Here is a 24,086-nt window from a genome sequence, read left to right on the forward strand (position 1 = left end):
CAGAGATGTCCCTACAGACACAAGCTACTAGGACTTAAACAGTGCTTGTCCTTCCCTGTATCCTATTATAAACCTTGCTTGTACTTCATCTCTCCTGGCAAGGAGCCTGTGCCGGGAGGGCATGGATAGTGCCTTGGCTCCCTTCTGCATCAGGATTTCCTGCAAACAGTAAGTACTTGACAAATACTGAATGACTTCATGGACTTCATTTAGCTCAGTATTCAAAGATTCAAGTTCAAGAATCTTTGACCTTAGATTCTGTTATCCAGTATATTGTCTGGAATATATACCAGAATATATATATATACACACCAGGATATATATATATATATATATATACCAAGTGGCTCAGTGGTAAAGAATCCGCCTGCCAACGCAGGAGATGTAAGAGATACGGGTTTGGTCCCTGTGTTGGGAAGATCCCCTAGAGGGCAACCCACTCCAGTATTCTTACCTGGAGAATCCCATGGACAGAGGAGCCTGGCGGGCTGTAGTCCATAGGGTCATACAGAGTTGGACATGACTTAGCAACTGAGCATGCATCCAGTATACTGGCTTATGTCATGTGCAAATCTTATACACCTCTCTTCTCTATCTTCACCTAAGTCATTGATAAAAAGATTAAAAAGGACAGGACCAAGCATGGATGCCAGGGTTATGTCACAAGAGCTCTGGTGATGATCCAGTAACTAACACTCTCTGGGTCCCACTGTTCAACTGGTTGGAACCTCTCCAAATTGCATTATAACTCAGTGCATTGTCTTTCCACAAGGACATCATGAATTACAGTGGGGAAAGGGAGTGAAATGAAATGAAGATCAAGGAAGAAGCCTTCCTATTTGGTTTGAACTGGATTCGTGAGTTACTTGTATAATGAAAAATAATCTCTTTAAAATATTTTAAAAAAGAAAACTGGTTTATTAAAAAAAAAATATATGCCTTGCCCAAACCAGGATACACATAATATCCACAACATACCTATGACTTATATCTAGTAATGGGATCAAGAGAAATTTATTATTTTAAAAACTCATCCTGGCTTCCTAAGTGTTCAACAGTCATCTATTCTAAAATTCCTTCCATAATTTTTACCACGGATGCATAGCACTCACTAGTCCATAGTTTCTGAAGGCAGTACCTTTTCTTCCTCTTTGAAAAGTAGGAGTTTCCCGATTCACTTTTTAGCACCATGGCCATGCCTCATTTTCTTAAGCTTACTAGCTTACCTGTGCAACGTCTCACCCACCATCCCACCCAGGACACAATTCATCTGGGGCCTGGAGACTTGAACTCATCTAAAGGTGTGAGCTACTCCCTTTTCACCTACATGGTTTCAATTTTCTTTTTCCAGTGTTTATTCTATTTTTTCTGGTTTGAAGGACAGTTTCTCTGATGAAGAAGACAAATGGCAGTCAAGACTTTTCTCCTGCTCTTCTGCTGGCCCATTAATAGCAACCCTCCACCGAGGCACAGTGGGCTCATCGGTGTGCTTCTTACTTTGTTCTGAACGGTGCTACAACATAAAAGCCACCTTCGGCGTCTTCTGCAAGCCTCAAACCCTTCTGAACCTCATCCTCTGTAACTCTCCTGAAGAGGCGGCACAGGAATCTGTGTCTTCCCTTTCCACTGCTTTTGTGTATTTTTTTTCTTCGTTGCTGCTCGCGGGCTTTCTCTAGTCGCGGCGAGTGGAGGCTACCTTCGTTGTGGTGCACAGACTTCTCATTTCAGGCAGGCTTCACTAGTTGCGGCTCAAGGGCCCTTGAGCTTTGGCTCAGTAGTTGTGGCGCACGGATTTAGTTGCTCCACAGCATGTGGAATCTTCCTGGATCACTGATCAAACACATGTCCCCTGCATTGGTAGGTGATTCTTAACTACTGAACCACCAGGGAAGGCCCTATACATCTTTAAAACCTGAGTTTATGAGGGAGCTCCCAGGACAGCAGCCCTTGAAAGAGCTGACTACCTTTTCTAAGTTAGAACTATTCATGATAGCAAAAGGCACTTCAAGCAAATGGAAGAAGAGCTACTACCTGAAGAACTAGAACTCAGAATATAAAACCACCCTACCAATGAAATTACCTTATATGCTCCTTTGGAACGTCAAGCTTTCTTAGGGGCAGTATAAGAACCAAATTAAATCATAATAATTATAAAAAGGGCAATGTTAGAGATAAATACAGGTTACTATAGGAGCACAGAAGATTCACTATTTCATTGCTTTTTTAAAAAACAGAGATGAGAAAAAGTAATATATTTGTTTTACCTCATCAAGATCTTTGGTCTCTCTGCCCAATTCATCATCATCTTCATCAGAATCAAGCTCTGGTCCGATGTAATTCCCAAACTCGTCATACAAGTCAGTATCCATGGTGCTAAAATTCAACAAGAGAAAAGTTAGATGCTGGTGAGGAAACCGAGGCCTCCACCCTGGCCTATGGTTGACCATATCCCTTCACACACTCTCCTCTCCAGTTACATCAACCCACCACCTGCTCCTCTAAAGCCCTGTACTTCTCCCTCCTCTCTGTCCTAATCCTGCGTCTGTTCACATACACTTTGCCCACTTCTTCCCCTCCCTCCACCAGCGCTTGAACCCACGCCCCCTGCCGTAGAAGCGTGGAGTCCTAACCACTGGACTGCCAGAGAAGTCCCAGCCCGCTTGTTGGTTTTTTTTTTAATACTAAAAGAATTTTAATTTTAAAGTAATTAAATACAGGAAGTTGCAGAAACAGTGCACATCACTTTTTCCTAAGTGATTTGAGAATAAGTTGCTGACACAATGTCTCATCACCTCTTCAGACTTTAGTGCAGGAGTTGGTAAACTATAGCGGTTGGCCAAATCTGGCTGTTCCCATAACGGCCTGGAAGGTATGATTTTTTTAATATTTTTAAACATTTGGAAAAAAAAGTCAAAAGAACAGTATTTCATGATACATGACAATTAGTTCTATGAAATTCAAATTTCAGTGTCTATGAAAACAGCTTTACTAGAACACAGCCATGCCCGTTTTTTATACTCTCGGTGGCTGCTTTCACCCTGTAACAGCTGAAGAGCTGTCTCTGAGACTATATGGCCCTCAGAGCCTAAAATATTTACTATCTGGCCCTTAATAGACAAAGTTTGCCAACCCCTGCTCTTAGTGTGTGTGATTTCTACAAACAAGGACATTCTTCTATATAACCACAATACAACCATCAAAATCAGAAAATACTGACACATTACTACACCTAATCCACAGGCCCCCATACAAGTTTCAGAAATTGTTCCACTCATGTCCTGCACAGCAAAGGACTCCATGTTTGCACCTGGCTATCATGTCTTTAGTCTCTTTCAATCTGGAACAATCCTTGGTCTTTCCTTGATTTCTATGACTTGACACTTTTGAAGATTATAGGCTAGTGAGTTTGTAGAATGTTCCTGAATTTAAGTTTGTCTGATATTTCCTCATGATTAGAGTCGTTATGCTTTTTTTTTTTTTTTTTGGTAAGACTATCACAGTAGTGAGGCTGTGCTCTTTTTAGTGCAACTCCTAACAAGTGGCATGTGATTTTAATCTCTTCCATCAGTGGTGATGTTAACTTAACCACTTGATTATGGTGGTGTCTACCAGGCCTTTCCACTGTATAAAGATACTTGTTTTTTCTCTGCAGTTAATAAATATCTTGTGGGCTGTCTCCACTTCAAGTATTGAAATTCTATTCAAAAAGCTGTTCAAAGACCATTTCCTTCAAGTCTTCCTAGAGCCTCAATTTCTCACTCACCTATGATGCTACAGCCTTTTGTGTCTTTATCAGCATTTACTTCTGTCATCAACGGTAGTTAACTGCACTAATTACCCTCAACAACAACTCTACAGCTTACAAGTAATAGACAACAGACCAGAGCATGGATTACTGGTCAGGGCTCTGGAACTGGTAGACCTAGATTTGAATCCAAAATTTGTCACTTAATAACTATGATAACTATGTCACTTTAAGTAAGCTATTCACCTCTCCAAGCCTGTTTCTTCAACTGGAAAATAAAGTGATTAATTTTCATCATATAAAGCATTATGAGAATTAAACAAAATAGGCTGTGTAAAGAATTCATCACAATTCCAGGATCAGTCAATGTTAGCTGGCATTATTTTTTAGCCATTCTTTTGTCTGTTTTATTTGTATTTCTTAGTTAAAAAACTTTTTTGGCCATTCTTGAATACAGGAACCCTGTGCTCCTTGTGCCCATGTGCCAATGCCCAAGACACCACTTCACATAAGTCGGCACCGGATAAATGTTAACTGACCAGAACGTTCAATTTTGAGATACTGCTATTTATTCCATGAGGGTAATCCCTCCACCTCCTTCAGTGCCCCTTGTTGAGTGCTGACTGTGGATAAAATAGAGAAATAATAGCTCCACTACTAATAAGAAAATGTAAATTATCACAGAAACTTTCATATGCAAATTCTTTTTATTTCCAAAGAGCTATCATCTCTGTGCACATTTCATTCTCCCAAGACACCTATGAAATGACTGCAGAAATTTCTATACAAGACTGTTCATGAAATAATCCACATCATTTCTGCTTCAGGGCCATTGCACTTACTCTACTCTTCCAAAATGCTCTTCCCTCGGGCCTGTATACCTTGTTCCTTCATCTCATTCAGGTCTCTACTAAAACAGCACCTTCTCTGAGAAACCTTCCCTTGTCACTCTAAAAAACTCCTCCCCTCACACACACACTCTCCAACCTCTATTTTCAATGTTTTATTATTTTTATTAACATTTATCATTAGCTGACAAGTATCTATTCTTGTATATACAAGATATACAAGTATATACATAGATATACAAGTATCTATGTATTTACCGTCACCTCTCCAACTACAGTTTAAGCAAGGACTGTTTGTTTTCACTTAAAAGGGTGCCTGGCACAAAACAGAACCACTTACTGAATGACGAAATGTATGGCTCCAACAAGGCACAGAGAAGACAGCTGACCTGCCCACAGTTGCACAAAACTAGTGAATTTCGGTACCAAACTTCACTGCAGCTTCCCGCTACAACGCAGGCTCTCAAAGCAACACACAGTAACGACGGAGGGAGCTTGATAGAGAAATGAAGGCGGCACAGTTGGAAGAGAGAGTAAGATAGGGGAATAGACACTGCAAGAACGACCCCTGCCCAGGGAAAGGGTTTTACAGACGGACGACACGCAGGGAACCCAGGAATCGGTGGGGGGGGGGGGGGCGGGGGCGGGCTTTCATTCTCTATCCTACTCCACGCCTCAATTTACCCATCTGTAAAGTGAACGTGGCATATAACATATAGCATCTCTTCCAGATCTGACATTTAATTTCCCATTCCACCAGAGCAAGCCTCCCCTGACGCTGACCAGCGGCACTCACCTCCCGTTGCTCAGCCAAAAACTCCCAGTCGGCCGCTGGAGACCGTGCTTCCGCCCCACGCCGCCTCACCGCCTGCGCCCGCCGTTCGGAAGGACCCCACAGGCGCCGCGGTCGCGTTTCTTCCCGGGAGGGCAGCCCTCTGCCTGTGGACCAGCTCGGAGGAATCCCGGCTGCGGACACAAGAACCTGAGAAGAGGAACTGAGGGTCCCCAAACCACGGTGTGGGCTGCTCCAAAGAAACCGAAGCCTGAGGAGGCGTGAATCTGATCAGGCGCCTCGGGGCCACCCTGACCGGGGGGCCTTCGGGGCGATCACGTGGGAGGCTGTTGTAGCAGTTGCTAGGCAACCACAGCTGCTGGTGGTCTACGCTGAGCTGACTTCGTCCGGCAGTATCTGGGTATCCCCAAAGAAAGAAAGAAAGGAAACCGAGACCCCGGCTGCTGGGGTGAAGGTCAAAGGGCAGGAGGATTAAGTGTTCTAGATTTTCAGTGACTGGGAAAGGCTCAGAACTAGGCCGGAGTCAGGACACCTGAGTTCAGTTCCTGGCCAGCCCACCCTACTTCTTGGTCTTTCGCTTACCCATGTTAGGGTGGAGGGTTGGTTTTAGACCTCCTGCTTCCGTGTTGGGGCTTCCCTGGTGGCTCAGACGGTAAAGAATCTGCCTGCAGTTCTGGAGACCTGGGTCAGGAAAATGCCCTGGAGGAGGAAATGGCAACCCACTCCAGTATTCTTGCCTGGGAGATCCCAGGGACTGAGGAGTTTGGTGGGGATGATTTCGCCACGTGATCTTTAGCTAATAGCTCGGAGCAGCAGTAGTAAGGTTTAGAAGGGTCTCACAGCAGTAAATGCGGATCCAAGATTAAAAACTCGTATAGGTGATCTCTCTATAGAACGAATTAATCAGCCTCAGATATGCGGAAGTTGCAGAAGTACATAGACAGAACTAAAGAGGTTGCCCAAGTACCTAGAGATTTATGCTTCAGCCTTGCGCTGGACAGAGGGATTTGCAAACCGGAATCATTAAGCCCCTTCCTCTGTCGCGTCTGCTTGATTTCCTGCTCAATCATTGCATCTGGTTTCGGGTGGAAAGTATCTTTCCTCCTTAAAAGACATTTAAGGATGGGTGCTTCCCTGGTGGCTCAGATGGTAAAGAATCTGCCTGCAGTGTGGGAGACCCGGGTTGGATCCCTGGATGGGGAACATAACACTGGAGAAGGGAATGGCAACCCACTCCAGTATTCTTGCCTGGAGAATTCCATGGACAGAGCCGCCTTCAGTTCAGTTAAGTGCAGTCGCTCAGTCGTGTCCGACTCTTTGCGACCCCACGAACCGCAGCACGTCAGGCTTCCCTGTCCAACACCAACTCCTGGAGTCCACCCAAACCCATGTCCATCGAGTCGATGATACCATCCAAGAGCTGCCTGGTGGGCTACAATCCATGAGGTCGCAGCTGTGACAGGACAGAACGACTAATGCTTAACTTAGCAATGGGTGAATTTTTATCCCTGGGCTCAAGAATAGCTTACAGTAGTTCTGATTTTGTGAGGGCCTCTATTGCAACTTGTATATAGTGAATCCTTGTGGAAATGTGAAGGAACTAAATTCTGAAATCGAAATGCTTCCTCAGCCAAAGCACCAATACTAAAATATTTTTAGAGACAGAATAAAAAAGAATGAAAAATTGCTATTTAAAACAATATGGATGGACCTAGAGGGTGTTATGCTAAGGTGTTATAGGGTATTACAGGGTATTTTAAGACAGAGAAAGTTAAATACTGCATGATTTCACTTATATGTGAAATCTAAAAAACAAAACAAGGAAAACAGAAAGATTCACAGATACTGAGAACACACTGGTGGTTGCTACAGGGGAAGGTAGCGGGGAGGAATGGATGAAATAGATTAAGAGGCACAAACTTCCAGCCATAAGATATATTGTTATGAGAATGTAACATACAAAATAGGGAATAAGTCAATAATATTGTAATAACTCTTAAATTATGACAGATGGTAACTAAACATTGTGGTGATCATCTGGTAATGTATATAAATGTTGAATTACTGTGTTGTACACCTGAAACTAATATAACATTTAATGTCAATTAAATTCCAATTAAAAAATATTTTCAGAGGCAGAGAACAAAATTAAGATAAGGCACTAAATTGAAAGTCAAGACTGTTTTCGGCGACAACAAATCTTAAGTAAGACCTCACTGTGTGACTCAGCTCCCCTCTGTAAAACAGAGAACTAGATTTTTTTAACACACCCCAAGATAAGTGACTAGATGTCCAGAGTGCTTTGGGGTCGTTTTGTTGGCTGGCAAAGAATCCAGATGCAAACGCCCACTACCCCCCCTATCCCTGATATTCGTCTTCTGTTTGACATTCATTTCCTTTGCCTTCCTAGGCAGGGGCCATGAAAAGGAATGACGTCATCAACTTCAAGGCTTTGGAGAAAGAGCTGCAGGCTGCACTCATTGCTGATGAGAAGTACAAACGGGAGAATGCTGCCAAGTTACGGGCAGTGGAACAGAAGGTAGCTTCCTATGAGGAATTCAGGTCAGCTTAATGCCATTTTTCTCAGGCTCTCCTGTTCTGGTTTACTATAGTGGATAAAAGCATGCACCTGGCCTCAGACCATTCTGGGCTCAGTCTTAGCCCTACCTTCTGCTACCTGTGTGCTGCTGCTGCTGCTAAGTCACTTCAGTCATGTCCGACTCTGTGTGACCCCATAGACAGCAGCCCACCAGGCTCCCCCGTCCCTGGGATTCTCCAGGCAAGAACACTGGAGTGGGTTGCCATTTCCTTCTCCAACGCATGAAAGTGAAAAGTGAAAGTGAAGTCGCTCAGTTGCGTCCGACCCTCAGCGACCCCATGGACTGCAGCCTACCAGGCTCCTCTGTCCATGGGATTTTCCAGGCAGGAGTACTGGAGTGGGGTGCCATTGCCTTCTCTGGCTACCTGTGTGATCTTATGCAAATTATTTTCCCTATCTGAGCCACTATTCCTCATCTGTAAGAGAGTGTAACTATTGTCATGATTAAACGTTATTGCACATAAGATTCTGAGCACGATACCTAACACATGGGAAGTGCTCAAAAGTTATCAGTTACTTTTGCTGTTATTTTTCTCATATGGGCTTGCCAACAGATCCAGCCTGTTTCATGCAGAGTCCAGCCACCTCATACTTACAGGCAGCATAAAGTCCATCCCCTAATCTCTGGCCTTTGCCCATAGGGGTATCGTCCTTGCATCACATCTGAAGCCGCTGGAACAGAAGGACAAGATGGGAGGAAAGAGGCCTGTGCCCTGGAACTGTCACACTAGTCAGGGAAGGCCCTTCCAGGATGAAAGCAATGAACTCTCCCTGGTAGGTGAGGCCCAGCAGGAATCTCTGCCCTCAGCCTCCCATCCTATCTTACAACACATAGGTTTTCCTTGTGTCTCATGTAAAGCCAACGGAAACAACCTTCTGTCTCCAGTTCCAGAAAGAAAAGCAACCGGTGGGTGATGAAGCCCACACCTGCCAGATCAAGTCAGAAAGGTGTACTTGGCAGGCCCCTGTCCATCAGCCCTTGGCTTGCATTCCCAGATCACATTTGGGGTGCCCTGCCTTGGGTTATATGGTAGAGAATCTGATCCTCTCGCAGGGTTGGGAAGGAGATACAACCTGTCAAACCCTGAACACTTGAGTTCTTTTTTCTCCTCCTGAAGTTTCCAAATACCTCCCACCCCCACCCTGCTCAGAGTGAAGTCTGACTTACACTTGTAGAACAGGGCTATGTCCACACTCATCAGTAGGAAAGTCCTGGTACAGCTGAGAATCTCACATCATGGCCTGCATTTTTTCCTCTTGGGATCCTCCCTCCCCATCCCATCCCCTGTTCCTTCATCTGAAAATGAGGCCCACAGGGACTGCGGCCTTGCCAGTGCTCAGAGACCAATACCAGAACTGAAAACCCATGGGTTCCCCTTGCTGTCACAGAGCAGTTGGAAGAGCTCTGCACTCTCTTTCCCTTCCTTTGTGACCCAGGAGAAAACGCTCTTCCAGCCTGAGACCTCAGCCGAGTTCTACCGTGACTGGCGGCGACACTTGCGCAGCGGGCCAGAGCGCTATGAGGCCCTGCTGCAGCTCGGGGGCCCGAAGCTGGGCCGCCTCTTCCAGATGGACGTGGGGTTTGGACTTCTAGGGGAGATGCTGGTGGCGCTGGCTGATCACGTGAGGCCTGCTGATTGCCGGGCGGTGCTGGGGATCCTGCACAGCCTGGCCAGCACTGGGCGCTTCACCCTGAACCTGAGCCTGATGAGCCGTGCAGAGAGAGAGAGCTGCAGAGCCTTGTTTCAGAAGTTGCAGGCCATGGGCACCCCCAGCTCGGAGGGGCAGGGTCTGGGGGAGCAGCCGGGTGGGCTTCAGGAGGAGGAGGGTCTGCTGCAAGAGCTGCTGATGCTATACCACGTGGACTGATGGGACCATTTACCTTCAGAGGCCCCCACTGGTCATCAGAGGCATTTTTTGATGGTCTTGGGGGCTCTGCGGGACTCTAATCAGAAACCCACACTGGATTCCCTTTTGGATTTAGAATTTTCACAACCAAAGCAGGAACTGAATTTTCACTTTTCCCCCAGCCCCTTGGGGGCTTCATATTCTGAACTTTGTAGATCTACAGGATGGTCAAGGGCCAAGCTGAAAGACTTTTGCTTTCCACCCTTAGAGCCTGCCAGTCTGCTAGCCCATGGCCCTGAGATATGGGTGAGCACCCAACCAAACACTGGTACCACCCATTGCAGCCTCCACTCAAAACAAGGAAAAACCAAAATTGTTAATCCTCCATGGTTAACAAATACTGATCTCCATAGTTCTTTTTTTTTAAATTGATTTTTATTGGAGTATAGTTGCCTTACAATGTTTTTAGTTTCTTCTGTATAGCAAAGTGAATCACATATATATATATATATATATATATGTATTAGATTTCCTTCCCATTTAGGTGACCACAGAGCATTGAGTAGAGTTACCTGTGGTATACAGTAGATTCTCATTAGTTATCTATTTTATACATAGTAGTCTACATATGGTCAATCCCAATCTCCCAGTTCATCCTCCATAGCCCTTAAACAAGAGTATTCATCACCAGAAACCAATGAATGGACATTTAGTCAATAAATGATCAAATGCTACCTCATTTGAAGTGGAATATTTTTCTCCAGGGGCTGAGTTCCCATGCAGGTTGGGCCTGAGAAAGCCCCAAGCCTTCAGCTCAGGCCTGGCCAGCCTCCAGGTATCTTCAGATGGCCCAATGTGCAGGTGGGAGGGTTTCCTTCAACTCTCAGATTAACCAAAGGGAAGACCTTTCCACCAGGCAGGCAGGCAGGGCAGAGCCTGAAGCAGAAGGGCAGAGATTTTCCCGAACTTGTACCTGGGCCCTTGTTTCTTCTCCTGGCTTCCCCTGACCCAGTGTTCTAGAATGCTAGAGTTCTAGAAAGGGGAGAGGGAGCCAGATTCTAGAATGGTTTTCTCCTCAAGATCACATCTGGAACATGAGAAGGGCATCTTGTATGTTAACTAGGAATCAACTGCCTTGCCTATGGCAGCTTCCTCTGCAGACTGTTGCTTCTTTTCCTGGCTGCTTAATCCTTTCCTCATATAGATGCCTCCTCCCAGCAGTGATTGCTAGAAGCCCCATAGGCCTTTAGTGCCTCGGGTTTGCCCCACCCGCTCTGACCCTTCCCTTGCACAGGCATGAACCTGGCCCACACCACTGTGCTCCTGTGGGCGTGGGGGAGCCTCCAGGCCTTTGAAATAGTGGAGAAAGAGAACATCTTTCAGAGGACCCCCTGCCCGGCTTTCCTGATGTTTGACAACGCGGCCTACCTGACCGACATGAGCTTCGAGCTCCCCTGCCCCTGCAAGCCGGAGGAGGTGTCCGCTGTCGTCTGGTACTATCAGAAGCACCTGGGCAGCAGCCACACCAAAGTGCTGACGGACTTTGATGGGCGGGTGCTGACGGAGGCCGCCCAGGTGCGCGTGGGCAGCGACATGCTGGTCCGCTTCAGCATCCGCATGTTCAGCCTCTTAGTCTTCCGGGCGCAGCCGGAGGACTCCGGCTTGTATTTTTGCGGCACCCGCAAGGGAGACTACTTTTACGCCTACGACGTGGACATCCAGAGCAGTGAGGGGATGGTGGCTACCTTCAAGGACCAGGGCCAGGAACCCTTGGAAGACGAGTACCACGGGAGCCTCCGCGTCTTCACCACCTTCTGGGAGTGGACCCCCTGCGACCGCTGTGGGGTGCGCGGGGAGCAGTGGCGTATCGGTCTGTGCTACCTGCAGAGCCCGGACCTCTCTCCTCGCTACCGCAAGATACTGCCCAACGTGGTGTCTTGCGGTTCGAGAGCTGTGCCCAGGCAGCTCCGGGCCAAGGCCAGCGACCACAACCCTGAGCTGCTGGTTCGGAGCTGCCTGATGCCCTGCGAGAAGAAGAAGAAGGTCCAGGAGGGCGTGATGGCCATCTTCAACTATGTGTCCAAAGTGGGCAGCCGGCCCTGGTTGCCTCAGGTGCCCATTCAGTTCCACCAGCAGAGGCTGGGCCATGGACTCATCATCTCCTGCCCCGGGGCCCGGCCAGAGCACGCCGTGGCCTGGGACAAGGACCACCAGTACCTCTACCGCACGCAGTACCTGAAGGGCGTCAATGGGTCCATGAGGGTGTTCATCGACCACGGCAACCATCTTCACATCCGCTTCACCCAGCTGGAAGACCGGGGCATCTACTATTGCTGGCGGCAGGGCGAGCGCATTGCTGGGTTCCGACTGGGCGTGACATCTCCAGGTCGCTACCCGGTCTCCTTCTCCGACCCCGAGACTCGGGCCGCCCTGGGGCTCATTCTGATAGGCTACATGCTCATCACGGTCATCTTTATCAGCATTCACCTTTGTCGTTGCTGCTGTTACTTATTCCGTTTTTGTCCCAACTTCTCCCCCAGGCTCTCTCGCCCCCAGCTCTGAAGACCAGCTGTGCTGAAATGTGTTTGTTAAATGGTACCAGATGCCTCTGGTTGGGGGCGGGCATGCGAACCTGCCCCCCATTTTCGTGAGCAAGTCTGGAACCTCATCTGGGAAGCAGGGAAGCCTAAGCAGGTGGGAGATGGGGAACTGAGTCCAGGATGGAAGTAGTCGGAGTGCACGTGTCTTCTGACTTCATGCTTAGAGAAGGAAGAAGGTAACCTAATATTTATCTGCTATCTGGTGTTGACTGTGTTTGATGTGCTTTATTTTCTTGCCTTCGTGGATTGCCAAGTGGGTGCTGTTTGAACTGAAGGTAGCAGAGAGAGGAAGAAAAGAGTTGGGGTACCTAGTATATCCTCTTTGTCTTCTTTCCCAGCCTCATCCCAGGACCAGCAGGTAGAAATGGTGAGTTTGGGAATAAAGGTAGAGACCAGGACAGGAGAAATGGGTGAGGAAAGTGGAGAGTGAATTCAGGGCTTTCCTGAGAGATGGCACCCAGCCTGGGGCTGGAGGTGAGAAGAGGAGCCAGAAGCAAAGGCAGTGGGTGCATGGGGCACCAGGGCTGGAGAGCAGAGCAGGGTTGGAGGTGGGATTTGTCATGTGGCCATTTCTGGGGGTGCTGGGGGCCCCAAGATGATCAGTGATAAGAAGCAAGTTGTGTCTTGCCTGAGGCTGCTTCCTGTCCTCTGCTCCAGCCTCAGCCTCCGCTGAACAGATCAGAGTCCACTCTGGGGAAGGCCACAGCAGTTGTCTTTATTTGTTGCATTTATGTCAGTGACTAAAGCCCGCAGCAATGCCCCAAAGGTTAGCAGCAGTGGGTGGCAGGAGGGAATGGGGGAAGGGTATGCAGTTAAGTCCCTCTGACTTGGACGGAGATGGGGACCCTGGAGTGGGCTTCAGAGCCCCACTTGTGGGCACTGATCATCTCATGCCCACTAGTCTCCCTGTGAACAGCAGAACAGGTACTCAGGGTGAAAGTGTCTGCCCCAAGCTTTCCTGCCTCCAGGCTGCGGGAACACAAACCAGTGTCTTTACTCTGCATGGGCCTCAGGTTCCAAATCATAAAATAAAGTGCTACCTGAAACATGGGGAGGTGGGTATGTTTTGTATTTGACTAAGAGGGGACTACAGGGGCCTTGGTTTAGGGAAGAGCAGTGATCACTGTGGGGAGAGGAGGTTGGGTGGCAACAGAGGCTTCGCCTAGCAGTGTTTCCTGGGTCAGGTGGCAGTTGCAGGGGCTCACAGGCCTGGATGGACAAGGTTTACAAAGCAAGGAAAGGGCCTTGAGGGCTGGGACAAAGCAGGCCCCACTCCCATGAACAGCAGCCTCTTCCTTTCCTGTGTCAGCATCTTCAAGAGGATAAGTCACTTTCTTGATTCCCACGACCCAAAGGCCAAGTGTAACTGCTCACCCACGACCCCAACTCTGATGTCTAGCATCATCCCAAGCGCTGCCCCCACCATCTCTACCTGCTCACTCCAGCCTGTATTGGAGTCCTCCTGGGCTTGACCTCTCTGTACCCACAGCAATGGGCAAGGCCCCCTTCTACTCCCTCCCAGCACCCCTTTCCTCTGCACTTACACTATACTTCCCCCAAGCACAGAGAATCAAGCTCACACGGGCCCACGGCATGCCCATGTGGCAGCTCAGTGGGCCTGAGACACTCGACGCATCGCTCAGGAGGCCCCTCTGCGATCTGAGCAGGCCAGGAATTCTGTCTGCTGACTCTCCCAGTTGGCAGGATAGCCCCACCTACCCTCAGACTGGTCAGAGTCAGTCTAGAAGAATAAGCCTCTGGCCAAGGCCACCTTGCCTTGGGGACTTCCTCTGCTTGTCTCAGACTCTCAGTTTTCCTCTAGCAGCTCAAGGAAACTCGAAGGCCCCATTCTGGAGGCCCCAGACACCTCCAGCTCTGGCAACAGTTGCCATGACAACAGAGGTTCGGGATATGGAGGGCAGGGTGATTTATGAGGTCTCTCTGCCCTCCCTGCTTTCTCTCCTCCCTCCCAATTCTAGCCCAAGCTGCTGGCCATGCCCCTCCAGGCCACCCTTTGGGGTGAGTGCCCTGTTAGTGTTGCTGGGTGTAGGGTGGGTGCTGTCTGACAGGCTTAATGCTGCTGGAGCCTAGGGTGGCAAGCTGGCATAGAGATGGAGCAGGAAGAGGAGCAACTGGATTGGGTGGGAACTCAATTCTGGGGAAATTAACTAGCAGATGAAGGGACAGCTACCCTGACTCCTGCTGCAGATGCCTCACACGGTGGGGCAGTGACCGCCAGATGAGTCCTGCTCACATCACATCCTTGTGCTCCTGCTTGGACTCCTTAATGACCTGAAGGGGACACAGAAGGTGCCACAGTTAGGAGCTCACACAGACTCCAGGTCCACCACGGTTAGGCAATGTGACCTGGGACAAGTTCCCAGCCTTCCAACTTTTCTATGATAGTAACCGGAACGCCGCCACGCGGCAGTCAGAGGGGGAAACGAGCTAATCCTGTCAAACATCTAGCAAACATCTGCCTGGCACATGCTGAGCTGCCGTTGTAAGCTTAGCTAGTTTTGTTGCTGGTACGGTGGGGAGGGGATATGCCCAATCTCCTCTTCCCATTCTTCTGCCAGGTCCCTTTCACCAAGCTGAAAGTTGAAAGTTGGGAGTGAAAGTTACTAATTTTCTTTCTCTCTCCCCCAGGCCTGTGGGGGCATCTGAGTCTGAGGGTGAGAAAGGGAGAAAGAAAGCGAATCAGGACCCTGTCCCATGGCCTAAGCATCTAGGCTGCCCTTAGTGTAGGGACTGGGGAATGGAATTATATCCGGGCTCCTTCCCCTCTTCCAGAGCCTCCCAGAGGAACTCTTGGGAGGTATGGAGAACCTTCTATATGCCAGTCTAGGCTTTCTCCTGGAGCCTTCTGGGACCAGAATCTTGGGCCTGCCCTCCTCACCTCTCCATCCCGCATCTCCACGGTCTTCACCACAATGTTCCTCTTGAGGTGGCCTTCTGACACGGACTTGGTGTCCAGGCTGGTTTCTGCAGACATGAGGAGAGGAGGCCTCCATAGGTTCTCAGAGCCCTAGACATCCTCTCCCACCCTTGGTTTCTCCCTGAGACCCCTAATCGTGAGTACAAAAGCCAATCCAACCAGAGTAGTCCTAGGCTCTCCCAGAGGGGCTGGCAACCTCCTGAGTCCCCACGGTGCCAAGCAAGCCCTCACTGCCCTGCTTGCTGTCTTGGCCTGGCTGCATTTCAGCCCCTCTGCAGTCCCTCACCTGGCCCCTGGCTCCCTGGCAACCCAGCATCATGCCAAGGAAAGAGCATGTGGTTATTGAAGTCAGGCAGGCCAGAGCTTGAGTCCCAGCTCAGCCACACAACTCTGGGTAAGTTAATTTACCTCTTCCAAACTCAGTGTCCTCATCTACAAAATGGGGATGCTGCTGCCTACTTCTCTAGGTAGAAGTAGTGAGTCAGTTAACTGAAATAATGTGTTTAAAACAATGGGCACGGATTCATGTTCTATACGCATGGGTCCCTCTCCCATCCCTCTTCCCTTTTCCTGCTTCTCTCTGCCACTTCTCTAGGACCCTTTTCTGTCTGGCATGTGGCAGTATTGCCTCTACCTGGCCTGCTGGTTAACTCTTCTGATACTGAACTAAGCCCTAGGACATGCATAGCTAGTGTTCCTATATTTCTAGTCCAGAAGAATTATATTTTCCCTCAGCTGAGAATTGAGGGCCACATACAAGTAAGAAGTAATTTATTCCCCCCTGCAGAGAGAAAAATATAATATGTCACACTCACTAATGTTTACTATTAAGAGCAGGGGACATAAAACTTTATTCACTCCAAGAGCAGCAATCTAGAGGGAAATAATCCTCTGGGCTGAATCAGCCCTGAGCTGAACAACCGAGGCTCAGGGAAAGAGGAATCAGGCCAAGAGCCTGGCCGCCAGGCACCGTGAGACTCTAGGGGCCCTCCCGGTGATGGGAAGAGGTGAGGCAGAAGCTGGTGTTTGCTCAGAGGCCCAGAGCATCTCAGCTGAGTGCCTGAGGACTTAGCACCTTGAACACCGGCCAACTCTACTACTTTAATGTACATTTACCCTGTGCCAGGTCCTGGACTGGGTGCTGAGATTGCTGGGGAAATGACATAGGGTTGGCCCTTTAGGGAAACCTGGGAGGAGAGAGCTCAAGAAGATGGGGAGAGTGGGCTTGGTGAGCTTGCTCCCTAGCAAGCTGAGAAAAGCACCATGTCTAAAAGGCAGGCAGCTAACCGAGAGCCGGCGGGGCTCCATCTACAACCTGGTGAGCCTGAATTGGTATAACTTGTATTGTGAGGCTTTTGAGATGTCTTGTGACCTTGTGACTTTCCCCTTCTTTGGTGCTTTTGACCCCTGTGGTGACAAGCAGTTAAAAAAACACACAAACATCAAACACTCAGCTGGACAGGGATCTGCAGACAGGAGAGAGGTTAAGACCCTCACTCAGTTCTGCAGTGGAATGGGGAGTGGGCATGGGAGGAGGGACAAAGGGCAGAGCAGGACAGGAGTGGCTGCAAGCCCCACCTGGAATGCTCTGGGATGGTGTGTTCTGACTGGAAGTTGTGCCGTGAATAATGAAGGTCCCCACAGAGAGCATTGGGCCCCTCTGCCCTGGTCCTCGGCCTCAGACCAGAAGAGCAACCCACAGGCCTAGGGGAGGGGGCGGGAATCCAACACTCTGCCCACAAAACCCTGTTCTACTGACCTCGGATCTGCAGGTTGGAGAAGGTCTGCACAGGAATGGTGATGCTGAAAGACAGCAGAAGGAGAGGGGTAACCAGCCTGCCAGAGGACATTCCCAGGCCAGATTCTGGTCCAGGGTCGTCATGATAGCTTCGAGGCCCTTTTCCTTGCCAGGAAAGGCAAACCCCCATCTCTTAGCTTCTCCAGCAGCCAGTGCTCTGAGGATGACTGCAGGGAGGGGAGAGCAATGAAGAGAGTTCCCAGGAGGCAGAGGAGATTGGTCAGCAGAAAAGAAGTCCAGTCTTTGTTGGGAGGGTGGGGAGTGAGCCTTTTAGTTTGGAAGATAACCCAAGTCCTTACCCTAGGATCTGATCAACATGGGCTGAATTGAATCCATCCATTCATTCATCAGGCATTTATGAATACCAACTGTGTTTTGGGTGAGCACTGTGCTGGGCGCTGGGATAGGAGGGGGCTGGTCACGAGGCTGAGTAAGACAGTCCCTGATGGGGCTTCCCAGGTGGCGCAGTGGTAAAGAACACACCTGCCAAAGCAGGAGACATAAGAGACGTGGGTTCTATCCCTGGGTCGGGAAGACCCGCTGGAGAAGGAAATGGCAACTCACTCCAGTATTCTTGCCTGGGAAATCCCATAGACATAGGAACCTGACGGGCTAACATCTATGGGAGTCGCAAAGAGGTGGACATGTCCGAGCACACATGCACGCATGAAGGGAGCAAGGCGACTCTGGGGCGGGGCAGTAGGGCAGGCGGCCTGTCTGGGCTCACCGGTTCTCCTCGCCCTCTAGCAGCTTCCTGTAGGTGGCGATCTCGATGTCCAGGGCCAGTTTGACGTTGAGCAGATCCTGGTATTCCTGCAGGTGGCGCGCCATCTCGTCCTTGAGGCTCTGCCCCTCTTCCTCCAGCCGGGCCAGCGCCTCCTGGTAACTCGCCGCCTCCCGCGCGTGGCGCTCCTCTTGCTCGCGCATCTGCCGCTCCAGGGACTCGTTCTGTGGGTGGAGCCGGACCGTTCCCCGAGACCCCGCCCCAAGTAACTTTTCAGAGCTCCGCCCCAGACGGTCCTTCAGCATCTGCTAGGGCTGTAGGTCCCAGGTCCCCGGCTCGCTCACCCCGTACCCCTCCTCCGCCTGCGGCCCCGCCTGTGCTCACCGTGCCGCGCAAGGACTCCAGGTCGCAGGTCAAGGCCTGCAGCTGCCGCCGGTAGTCGTTGGCCTCATGCTTGGCCTGGCGGAGCAGCTCCGCGTTGCGGGCGGCGGCGTCGTTGAGGTCCGCAAACTAGATGAGGAGAGGGCTTTATGCTGGAGGGCGGTCTGGGGCCGCATATCGCGGGAGCTTAGTGGGCCCCGGGGGTTGGTACGCAGTCTGGAGGATCAGGGAGATGGGCCGGACAGTAGGGTTGTTTTCCAGCCCACCCCACGCCATTGGCACTGGGTGGGATTATTCACAGTCACCCGTGGCCCATGGACACAGACACTGCCACTTCTCTAGCATCTAGCTCAGTGCCTGATGAGGGAACGCATGAATGAGCAGAGGGTGTCACAGAGCCCAGACTCTCCAGTAGCTCCATCCTCGGGACTGAATCCTGTCCTCCTCGGTCACACACAGGGAGCTCTGGTGAGCAGAGACCAGGTCCTAATAACCCTCTCTCCCCCAGCCTGCACTGAATCCCTCATGGCTCCATCACGCCTTAACCTGCTCAGAACCATCACTGACTTCTGCCACTTACACTCCTCAAGCTCCATGCCCTGGGCCAGGATCTCTGGGCCCCCACTCTTCTGTACTTTATGGCCTCTACTCAGGCTGTGTCCTGCATGCCCTTCCTGAATGCCCTTTCTCTCTTCTCTTTATGTTCATAGGCTGCCAGTCCCGCCTGGCTCCACTGCCTCCCATGAAATCCGTCCTGCTCCCACATTGCGTGTAAACCCTGCCCTGCTGTGTTCTTCATAGACATCAGACTGAGTGACATCACATCTCCCTGGTCAGATGTGTCTCTGTATGCTGGGCAGAGCTTGGCATGCAGCAGATGCTCAATAACCCAGGATGCAGATGGCAGAAGCATCAAGAATGTGGGCTTGGGACTTCCTTGGCAGTCCAGTGGTTAAAGCCCCACCCTTCGAATGCGGGAGGCATGGGTTTGATCCCTGGTCAAGGAACTAACATCCCACATGCTTCGAGGCATGACCAAAAAAGCCCCCCAGATAAACAGTTAAAAAAAAAGAATACAGGCTCTTAAGTGAGACAGCTAGGGTTAGAAATCCAGCTCTATTGCTTAGGAGCTGTGTGAGTTTGGTCAAATTGGTTAATCTCTCTGGACTTTAGTTCTGTCATCTATCAAAGAACAGTACCTACTTCATGGTAAGATAATCCTTGCAAAGCATAGGGCCTAAACACAAGAGTGTTGGCTAGTAGTCAATAGCAACAGATACTAATAAGTACTTATTGGAAGTAATACTGCCTGTATGACCCTGGGCAAGTCGCCTCACTTCTTTGGTGAAGGTCAGTCACTCAAAGAGGATCCTCTCCCAGCTTCCTCCACCCTCCTTCCCTGATTCTTTTGTATGGAGCCAGGAGGGCTGCCTGGAGAAGGCAGGCTGGCCCAAAGTCAGGGCTACCTTGGACCGGTACCACTCCTCCGCCTCATGCATGTTGCTGGATGCCACTGCCTCATACTGTGTGCGGATCTCTCTCAGGGCCGCTGTGAGGTCAGGCTTGGCTACATCCATCTCCACGTGGACCTGCTGCTGGGCCAGCTGCTCCTGGAGCTCCCGCACCTCCTGGCCAGGGTGAGAGAAGAGTTGCCAGGCCTCAGGGACCAGCTGCAACTGGGGCTTCCCCCTAGCATCATGCCCTCTTCTTTCTGCCCCTTGGACACGAACATTGGCTAGGGGAGATGGGATGCTCCTAGTTGGAGGAAATGGTGTTGTCCAGGATAAGGGAAGAAGGGGGTTAGTTTGGGGGCCCCAGGGTGTCCTCCTCCCAGGCCTGGAAGTCAGGAGCACTGGAAGCGTGTCTGTGTTCTCGTGAAAGAATGTCTGAGTCCTGTGGTGTGGATGTGCCTATGGGTTCCTGGGTTCCCTGAGCCCATGGATTCTGAATCTATTATCTGAAGTCAGAGCTCAGTGGGGTCTTTTTTTTTTTTTAATGTATGGCTGTCATTTCAATGGAAAGAGATGGCAGAGGGAGTGGAGTCATAGAGACCAACTGTGTGACCTTAGCACATTCTTTAACCTCTCTGGGCTTCGGGGTTCTCCTCTGTGAAAAGGAGATAACACTGGAACCACCCCTATCTCACAGGGCTGTAGTGAAGAAGAATGAGGCAACAGGGCCCACTTTAAGTGGAGTGTGTGTCGAGGTGCATCTTACCAGGGGCTGGGGGTGCTCTCTTATCTGTCTCTAGCTCTGCCTCCCTCAGTCTCTCTCTGCATCTCTTTCTCTGTCTCTCATTTTCTTTCTCTGTCAGTGTGTCCCTTTCTCCCTCTGAATATCTGTCTCTGTCTCCCCATCTCTTTCCCTCAGTTCCAGTCTCTGTGTTGGCCTTTTTTCCCCTTCTTCCCGATCTTACCTCCTCATGGATCTTCCTCAAGAACCGGATTTCCTCCTCCAGAGACTCAATCTTCCTCTCCAGATCCAGACGGGCCAGGGTGGCTTCATCTGCTTCCTGGAGCAGGGTGGGGCAAAGGGCCACTCTGACCCCAGACTCGTCCTGTCTGCTCCCTAGTCTAATCTGATCTCTCCTTTTGTGGCTGGTGGGGGGCAGGGAGAGCACGTTGCTCTGGAGGGCTGGGCTTAGGGACTGTGTTGGGTGGGCTGCCATCAACATTTTCTCCCTCCCCGATCCCTCCTCACCACCCTGACCTGTCGATAGGCAGCCAGGTTGTTCTCAGCCTCCAGCCTCTGGTTGGTTTCATCCTGGAGCCTGAGGTAGAGAGACACACTCCTGGGTCTGGGCTCTTCTGACGACTGTGGGGACCCCTCCCCTGATCTCCCTGCCAGAGAGATACTCTCCCACCCTCAGGACCAGAGGAACAGAAGGAGGAGTGAGGGGCAGAAGTATTCTAGACAGAGCCTTGGCCAGAAGGATGAGCAGACAAGAGCCTGTGCTTTAAGTCATTACCAAGGTGCCTTATCAGGGTTGCTGCACCTGCTCCTGCTCACACAGGCGCTTCCACCAACCTATACTCATTCCTGCCATACACACACACACACACACACACGTCTTCTCACACTTGAAGTCACACACGCATACTCTGCCAGCTCGGCAAGGACCATGCCCCTGGCATTTCCTGTGACCTTCAGAAATGGGTTTATTAAGATCTCCACCTTACAGCTGTGCAAGTTGAAGCACCTTGACTAGGGTCGTAAGCTGGGGACAGGCAGAGTCACCTGTGTTCTGAAGCCAGGCTTACCTGCTGTCTCCACTATTGCCTGTATCCCAGCCCAGTCCTCCTGGTGCACCCCCATCTTCCCTTCCAATTCCTCCTCTAGACAGAGCTAAAAATAAGTGTATTCTCTGTGCACAGTCGCAAGGCCCCGCAGTGAATAAAACTCAGAGAGACTGCCCACTAGGATCCCTGACTGTCCGCTTTCCTCAGCGGGAAGGTGTTGACGGTACAGCGGCTCCCTGGCAGGTTTTTGGGAATCAGATCCCCGGAAACCAGACTCTGAGCCTCGTCCCAGGCCCTCCATCATCTGAGAACAAGGATCGCCCTCCCTCCTAAAGGCGGGAAACGGGAACAGGAAGGCAGAGCTCCGCCTGAGACCTGCAGGCGCCCCCTCCCGGGACTCAGTCCTCCCGGTTCAGGAGGCCCCTCTGTGGCTCCTCTCCTCACTTCTGCCTCAAGGTGCCCAGGTCCTGTGCCAGGTTGTCCCTCTCCACCTCGAGCCGGGCGCTGTTGGCAGTGAGTTGATCGAGCCGCAGGCGCAGCTCGCGCAGCTCCGCCTGGTAGACGTCAGCCAGCTTGGTGGGTTCCTTGGCCCGCAGCTGGTTGAGCTCGGCAGCCAGCGCCTTGTTCTGCTGCTCCAGGAAGCGCACCTTCTCAATGTAGCTGGCGAAGCGGTCATTGAGCTCCATCATCTCTGCCCTCTCGCTGGCCCGGGTCTCCTTGAAGCCGGAGTTGAGTGCCCCGGCCAGGGAGAAGTCCACCCGGGCTGGGAGTGGAGGCGGCATTCGAGCCAGGGACAGGCGGGTGCCGGGACCCAGGCGGCGGCCCCCCACCACCATCTCTGAGGAGGAGACATAGGAGCGGCGAGTGGCTGAGGTGACCCGTCTCCTCTCCATCCTGGCCTCACTCTGCCCGCTCCAGAGATGTGCAGGCTTTAAGGAGGAGGGGACCGGCCTGGCACGGCCCAGGCTGCCCCTGGCAACGCCCCCTGGCATAGCCTGAGGGGGTGGTGCTGGGCCACAGCCAAGCCACGGGGAGAACGCCTCTCATCCCACCGAGGCCACTGTGCCCCGAGGCAGGGGCACCAGAGCATGCCAGCCTCGGTCTGGCTCCAGACAGAGCTGCTAGTGGGCAGTTCCTGGGGCCGATGCTGTCTGAAACCCTGACCACTGAGCAAGCAGACCCTTTCTCTGGAACCATGGGTCAGGGAAGGGCTGGACCAGATGACCCCAGACCTGTCTTCTAACTCTTAGATCCCATGACCCAGGCCCTCCCTCAGCGTTCTCCTTCCAGTGTCTGGTATTTGTTGGGAACTTGACGAAGAATAAACCTGTTCCCTACTCAGGAAACAGCCTGTGTTAGATTTCCTGACCACCTCAGTCCCAACAGATTCCTGCCATCCTCCCCTCTGAGTGCAGGCGTCCACATTCCTGCTGTCTCCCCATCCCCCGGAGTTTTGGGGCTGTGGGCTGGAATTAGAACCAACCCTTTGTCTAGAGGGTCAATCGAGGCCTCTATCTAGCAGTGGGGGGATGATGGAAGGAATGTGGGGCTCCTGATAGGGCCAGAGGGGGCAGGTGCTGCACTCCCAGGCCCTCCCCCCACCCCTGGGGCCACCCTGAAGCTCTGGGCTCAGCCTCAGTGGGCTCACCCCAGCCTCCCTGCACCCCCTCCCAGAGCCCAGGCCTTGACAGCTCCACAAAGCACTTATAAATGAGCTGGCTGTCCCAACTCCCATTTTTGTCCCTGTAACATCCCATTTCCCTGGCCCCCTCTCACCTCACTCTCACAGTGAGAGTGGATTTATCTCCTTCAAGTTCCCACACATCAGGCTGAAAGGCTGGGAAAGGCTTCTGGGGATGAGTGGGTTTGGGTACTGAGGAGCCAGTGCTTCTGAACTGGGAGCCCGGGCCCAGTGCCCTGTGGCCCCTTGAGATTTCAGATCCATCCACCCCCTCGATCTGGTTGCCTGGTGGTCCACCCAGGCCCTCAGCCTATCTGTGCCTCTGGACTTCTGGGAAGCAGGCAGCCTTCCTCTCCTGCACCACCCCCTCTTGCTGCCCACTGCCCATGCCTGGGCCTCCGATCCCTTTTCCCGGGCACTTGCTGAATGGAGCCTTGTTCTCCACCACTGGTGAGGGCATCGCTCAGCGAGGGCAGCCCCTGCAGGGGGCTGTGCTGTTTTCATCCCAAGTTGCCAGCCCGTTGGGCGGGACTCAGCCCAAGCCCCTTGCTCAAAGAGCTTCTCGGAAAGCATCTGAGGGGAGCTGGGGTGCTGCGGGGAGCAGGCTCTGTGCCCACCCTGACCACTGTGTCTGTGCCAAGGTGAGTCATTTAGTGGGCACCAGGAGAGGCCCTGGGGGGTGGCCCAGCAATGCCAGGGCTCCAGCACTGCAGACAAGGGCTGACTGCTAGTTCCCTCCCCTGCTCTCAGAGCCAGCTCAGCCCCTGAGCCCCTGTCCTAGCAATACCCCTTCCTCCACACCAGGGGAGGTGCTCTTCATTTGGGCATGTTTTATGGGCTGGTTGACAAGATTTCCCTGTTAATCTCAGGCAGAGAGAGGAGATGAGCACCA

General features: G+C 51.3%; 4 protein-coding genes across 9 annotated transcripts in view; 2 read left to right on the top strand and 2 right to left on the bottom strand.

The window, feature by feature from the left end:
* EFTUD2 (elongation factor Tu GTP binding domain containing 2) overlaps positions 1–5,441 on the bottom strand; it is a 36,341-nt gene extending 30,900 nt beyond the window's left edge. Inside the window, exons 1-2 of one of the 2 annotated variants that reach the window (XM_005220842.5) lie at positions 4,934–5,441; positions 2,265–2,373 (exon numbers count right to left, since the gene is read on the bottom strand). In XM_005220842.5, coding sequence (XP_005220899.1) covers positions 2,265–2,369 — 105 coding nt within the window. In that variant the 5' untranslated portion in view covers positions 2,370–2,373; positions 4,934–5,441. 2 annotated transcript variants of the gene reach the window in all.
* An 88-nt stretch (positions 5,442–5,529) lies between these two features.
* On the top strand, positions 5,530–10,567 carry CCDC103 (coiled-coil domain containing 103). Of its 4 annotated transcripts, none has more exons than XM_005220966.5 (4): positions 5,530–6,038; positions 7,797–7,948; positions 8,627–8,759; positions 9,423–10,567. In XM_005220966.5, the coding sequence occupies exons 2-4, from the start codon at positions 7,806–7,808 to the stop codon at positions 9,852–9,854; spliced, it is 708 nt and encodes a 235-aa protein (XP_005221023.2). In that variant the 5' UTR covers positions 5,530–6,038; positions 7,797–7,805; the 3' UTR covers positions 9,855–10,567. The 4 variants fall into 4 exon arrangements, with proteins under 4 accessions (XP_005221023.2, XP_002696091.2, XP_010814715.2 ...); XM_002696045.6 differs by having other exon boundaries at positions 5,530–5,840; XM_010816413.4 differs by having other exon boundaries at positions 5,530–5,834.
* Positions 10,568–11,129: 562 nt separating this feature from the next.
* On the top strand, positions 11,130–13,275 carry FAM187A (family with sequence similarity 187 member A). Its single transcript, XM_005220965.5, has one exon. The coding sequence runs from the start codon at positions 11,130–11,132 to the stop codon at positions 12,393–12,395; it is 1,266 nt and encodes a 421-aa protein (XP_005221022.1). The 3' UTR covers positions 12,396–13,275.
* GFAP (glial fibrillary acidic protein) lies at positions 13,125–22,461 on the bottom strand. Of its 2 annotated transcripts, XM_010816312.4 has the most exons (10): positions 21,958–22,461; positions 20,984–21,044; positions 20,691–20,786; positions 19,741–19,902; positions 18,278–18,403; positions 17,897–18,117; positions 17,131–17,174; positions 16,659–16,778; positions 15,333–15,418; positions 13,129–14,725 (listed from the first exon to the last, which is right to left on the bottom strand). In XM_010816312.4, exons 1-10 carry the CDS (start codon positions 22,404–22,406, stop codon positions 14,684–14,686), a joined length of 1,407 nt encoding a protein of 468 aa, XP_010814614.1. In that variant the 5' UTR covers positions 22,407–22,461; the 3' UTR covers positions 13,129–14,683.
* Between the last annotated feature and the right edge of the window lie 1,625 nt (positions 22,462–24,086).

Source organism: Bos taurus, chromosome 19, assembly GCF_002263795.3.
Source record: "Bos taurus isolate L1 Dominette 01449 registration number 42190680 breed Hereford chromosome 19, ARS-UCD2.0, whole genome shotgun sequence".
Classification (NCBI taxonomy): domain Eukaryota; kingdom Metazoa; phylum Chordata; class Mammalia; order Artiodactyla; family Bovidae; genus Bos; species Bos taurus.

Coding starts and splice junctions, on each gene's coding strand:
- CCDC103 (XM_005220966.5), top strand. CDS start 7,806: ATGAAAAGGAATGACGTCATCAACTTCAAGGCTTTGGAGAAAGAGCTG. Junction 7,949..8,626: donor GCTTCCTATGAGGAATTCAG/GTCAGCTTAATG, acceptor CTTTGCCCATAG/GGGTATCGTCCTTGCATCAC. Junction 8,760..9,422: donor AAAGCAATGAACTCTCCCTG/GTAGGTGAGGCC, acceptor TTTGTGACCCAG/GAGAAAACGCTCTTCCAGCC.
- FAM187A (XM_005220965.5), top strand. CDS start 11,130: ATGAACCTGGCCCACACCACTGTGCTCCTGTGGGCGTGGGGGAGCCTC.
- GFAP (XM_010816312.4), bottom strand. CDS start 22,406: ATGGAGAGGAGACGGGTCACCTCAGCCACTCGCCGCTCCTATGTCTCC. Junction 18,118..18,277: donor TGGAGTCCTTGCGCGGCACG/GTGAGCACAGGC, acceptor CTCCACCCACAG/AACGAGTCCCTGGAGCGGCA. Junction 16,779..17,130: donor CTCCAACCTGCAGATCCGAG/GTCAGTAGAACA, acceptor TTGTCACCACAG/GGGTCAAAAGCACCAAAGAA.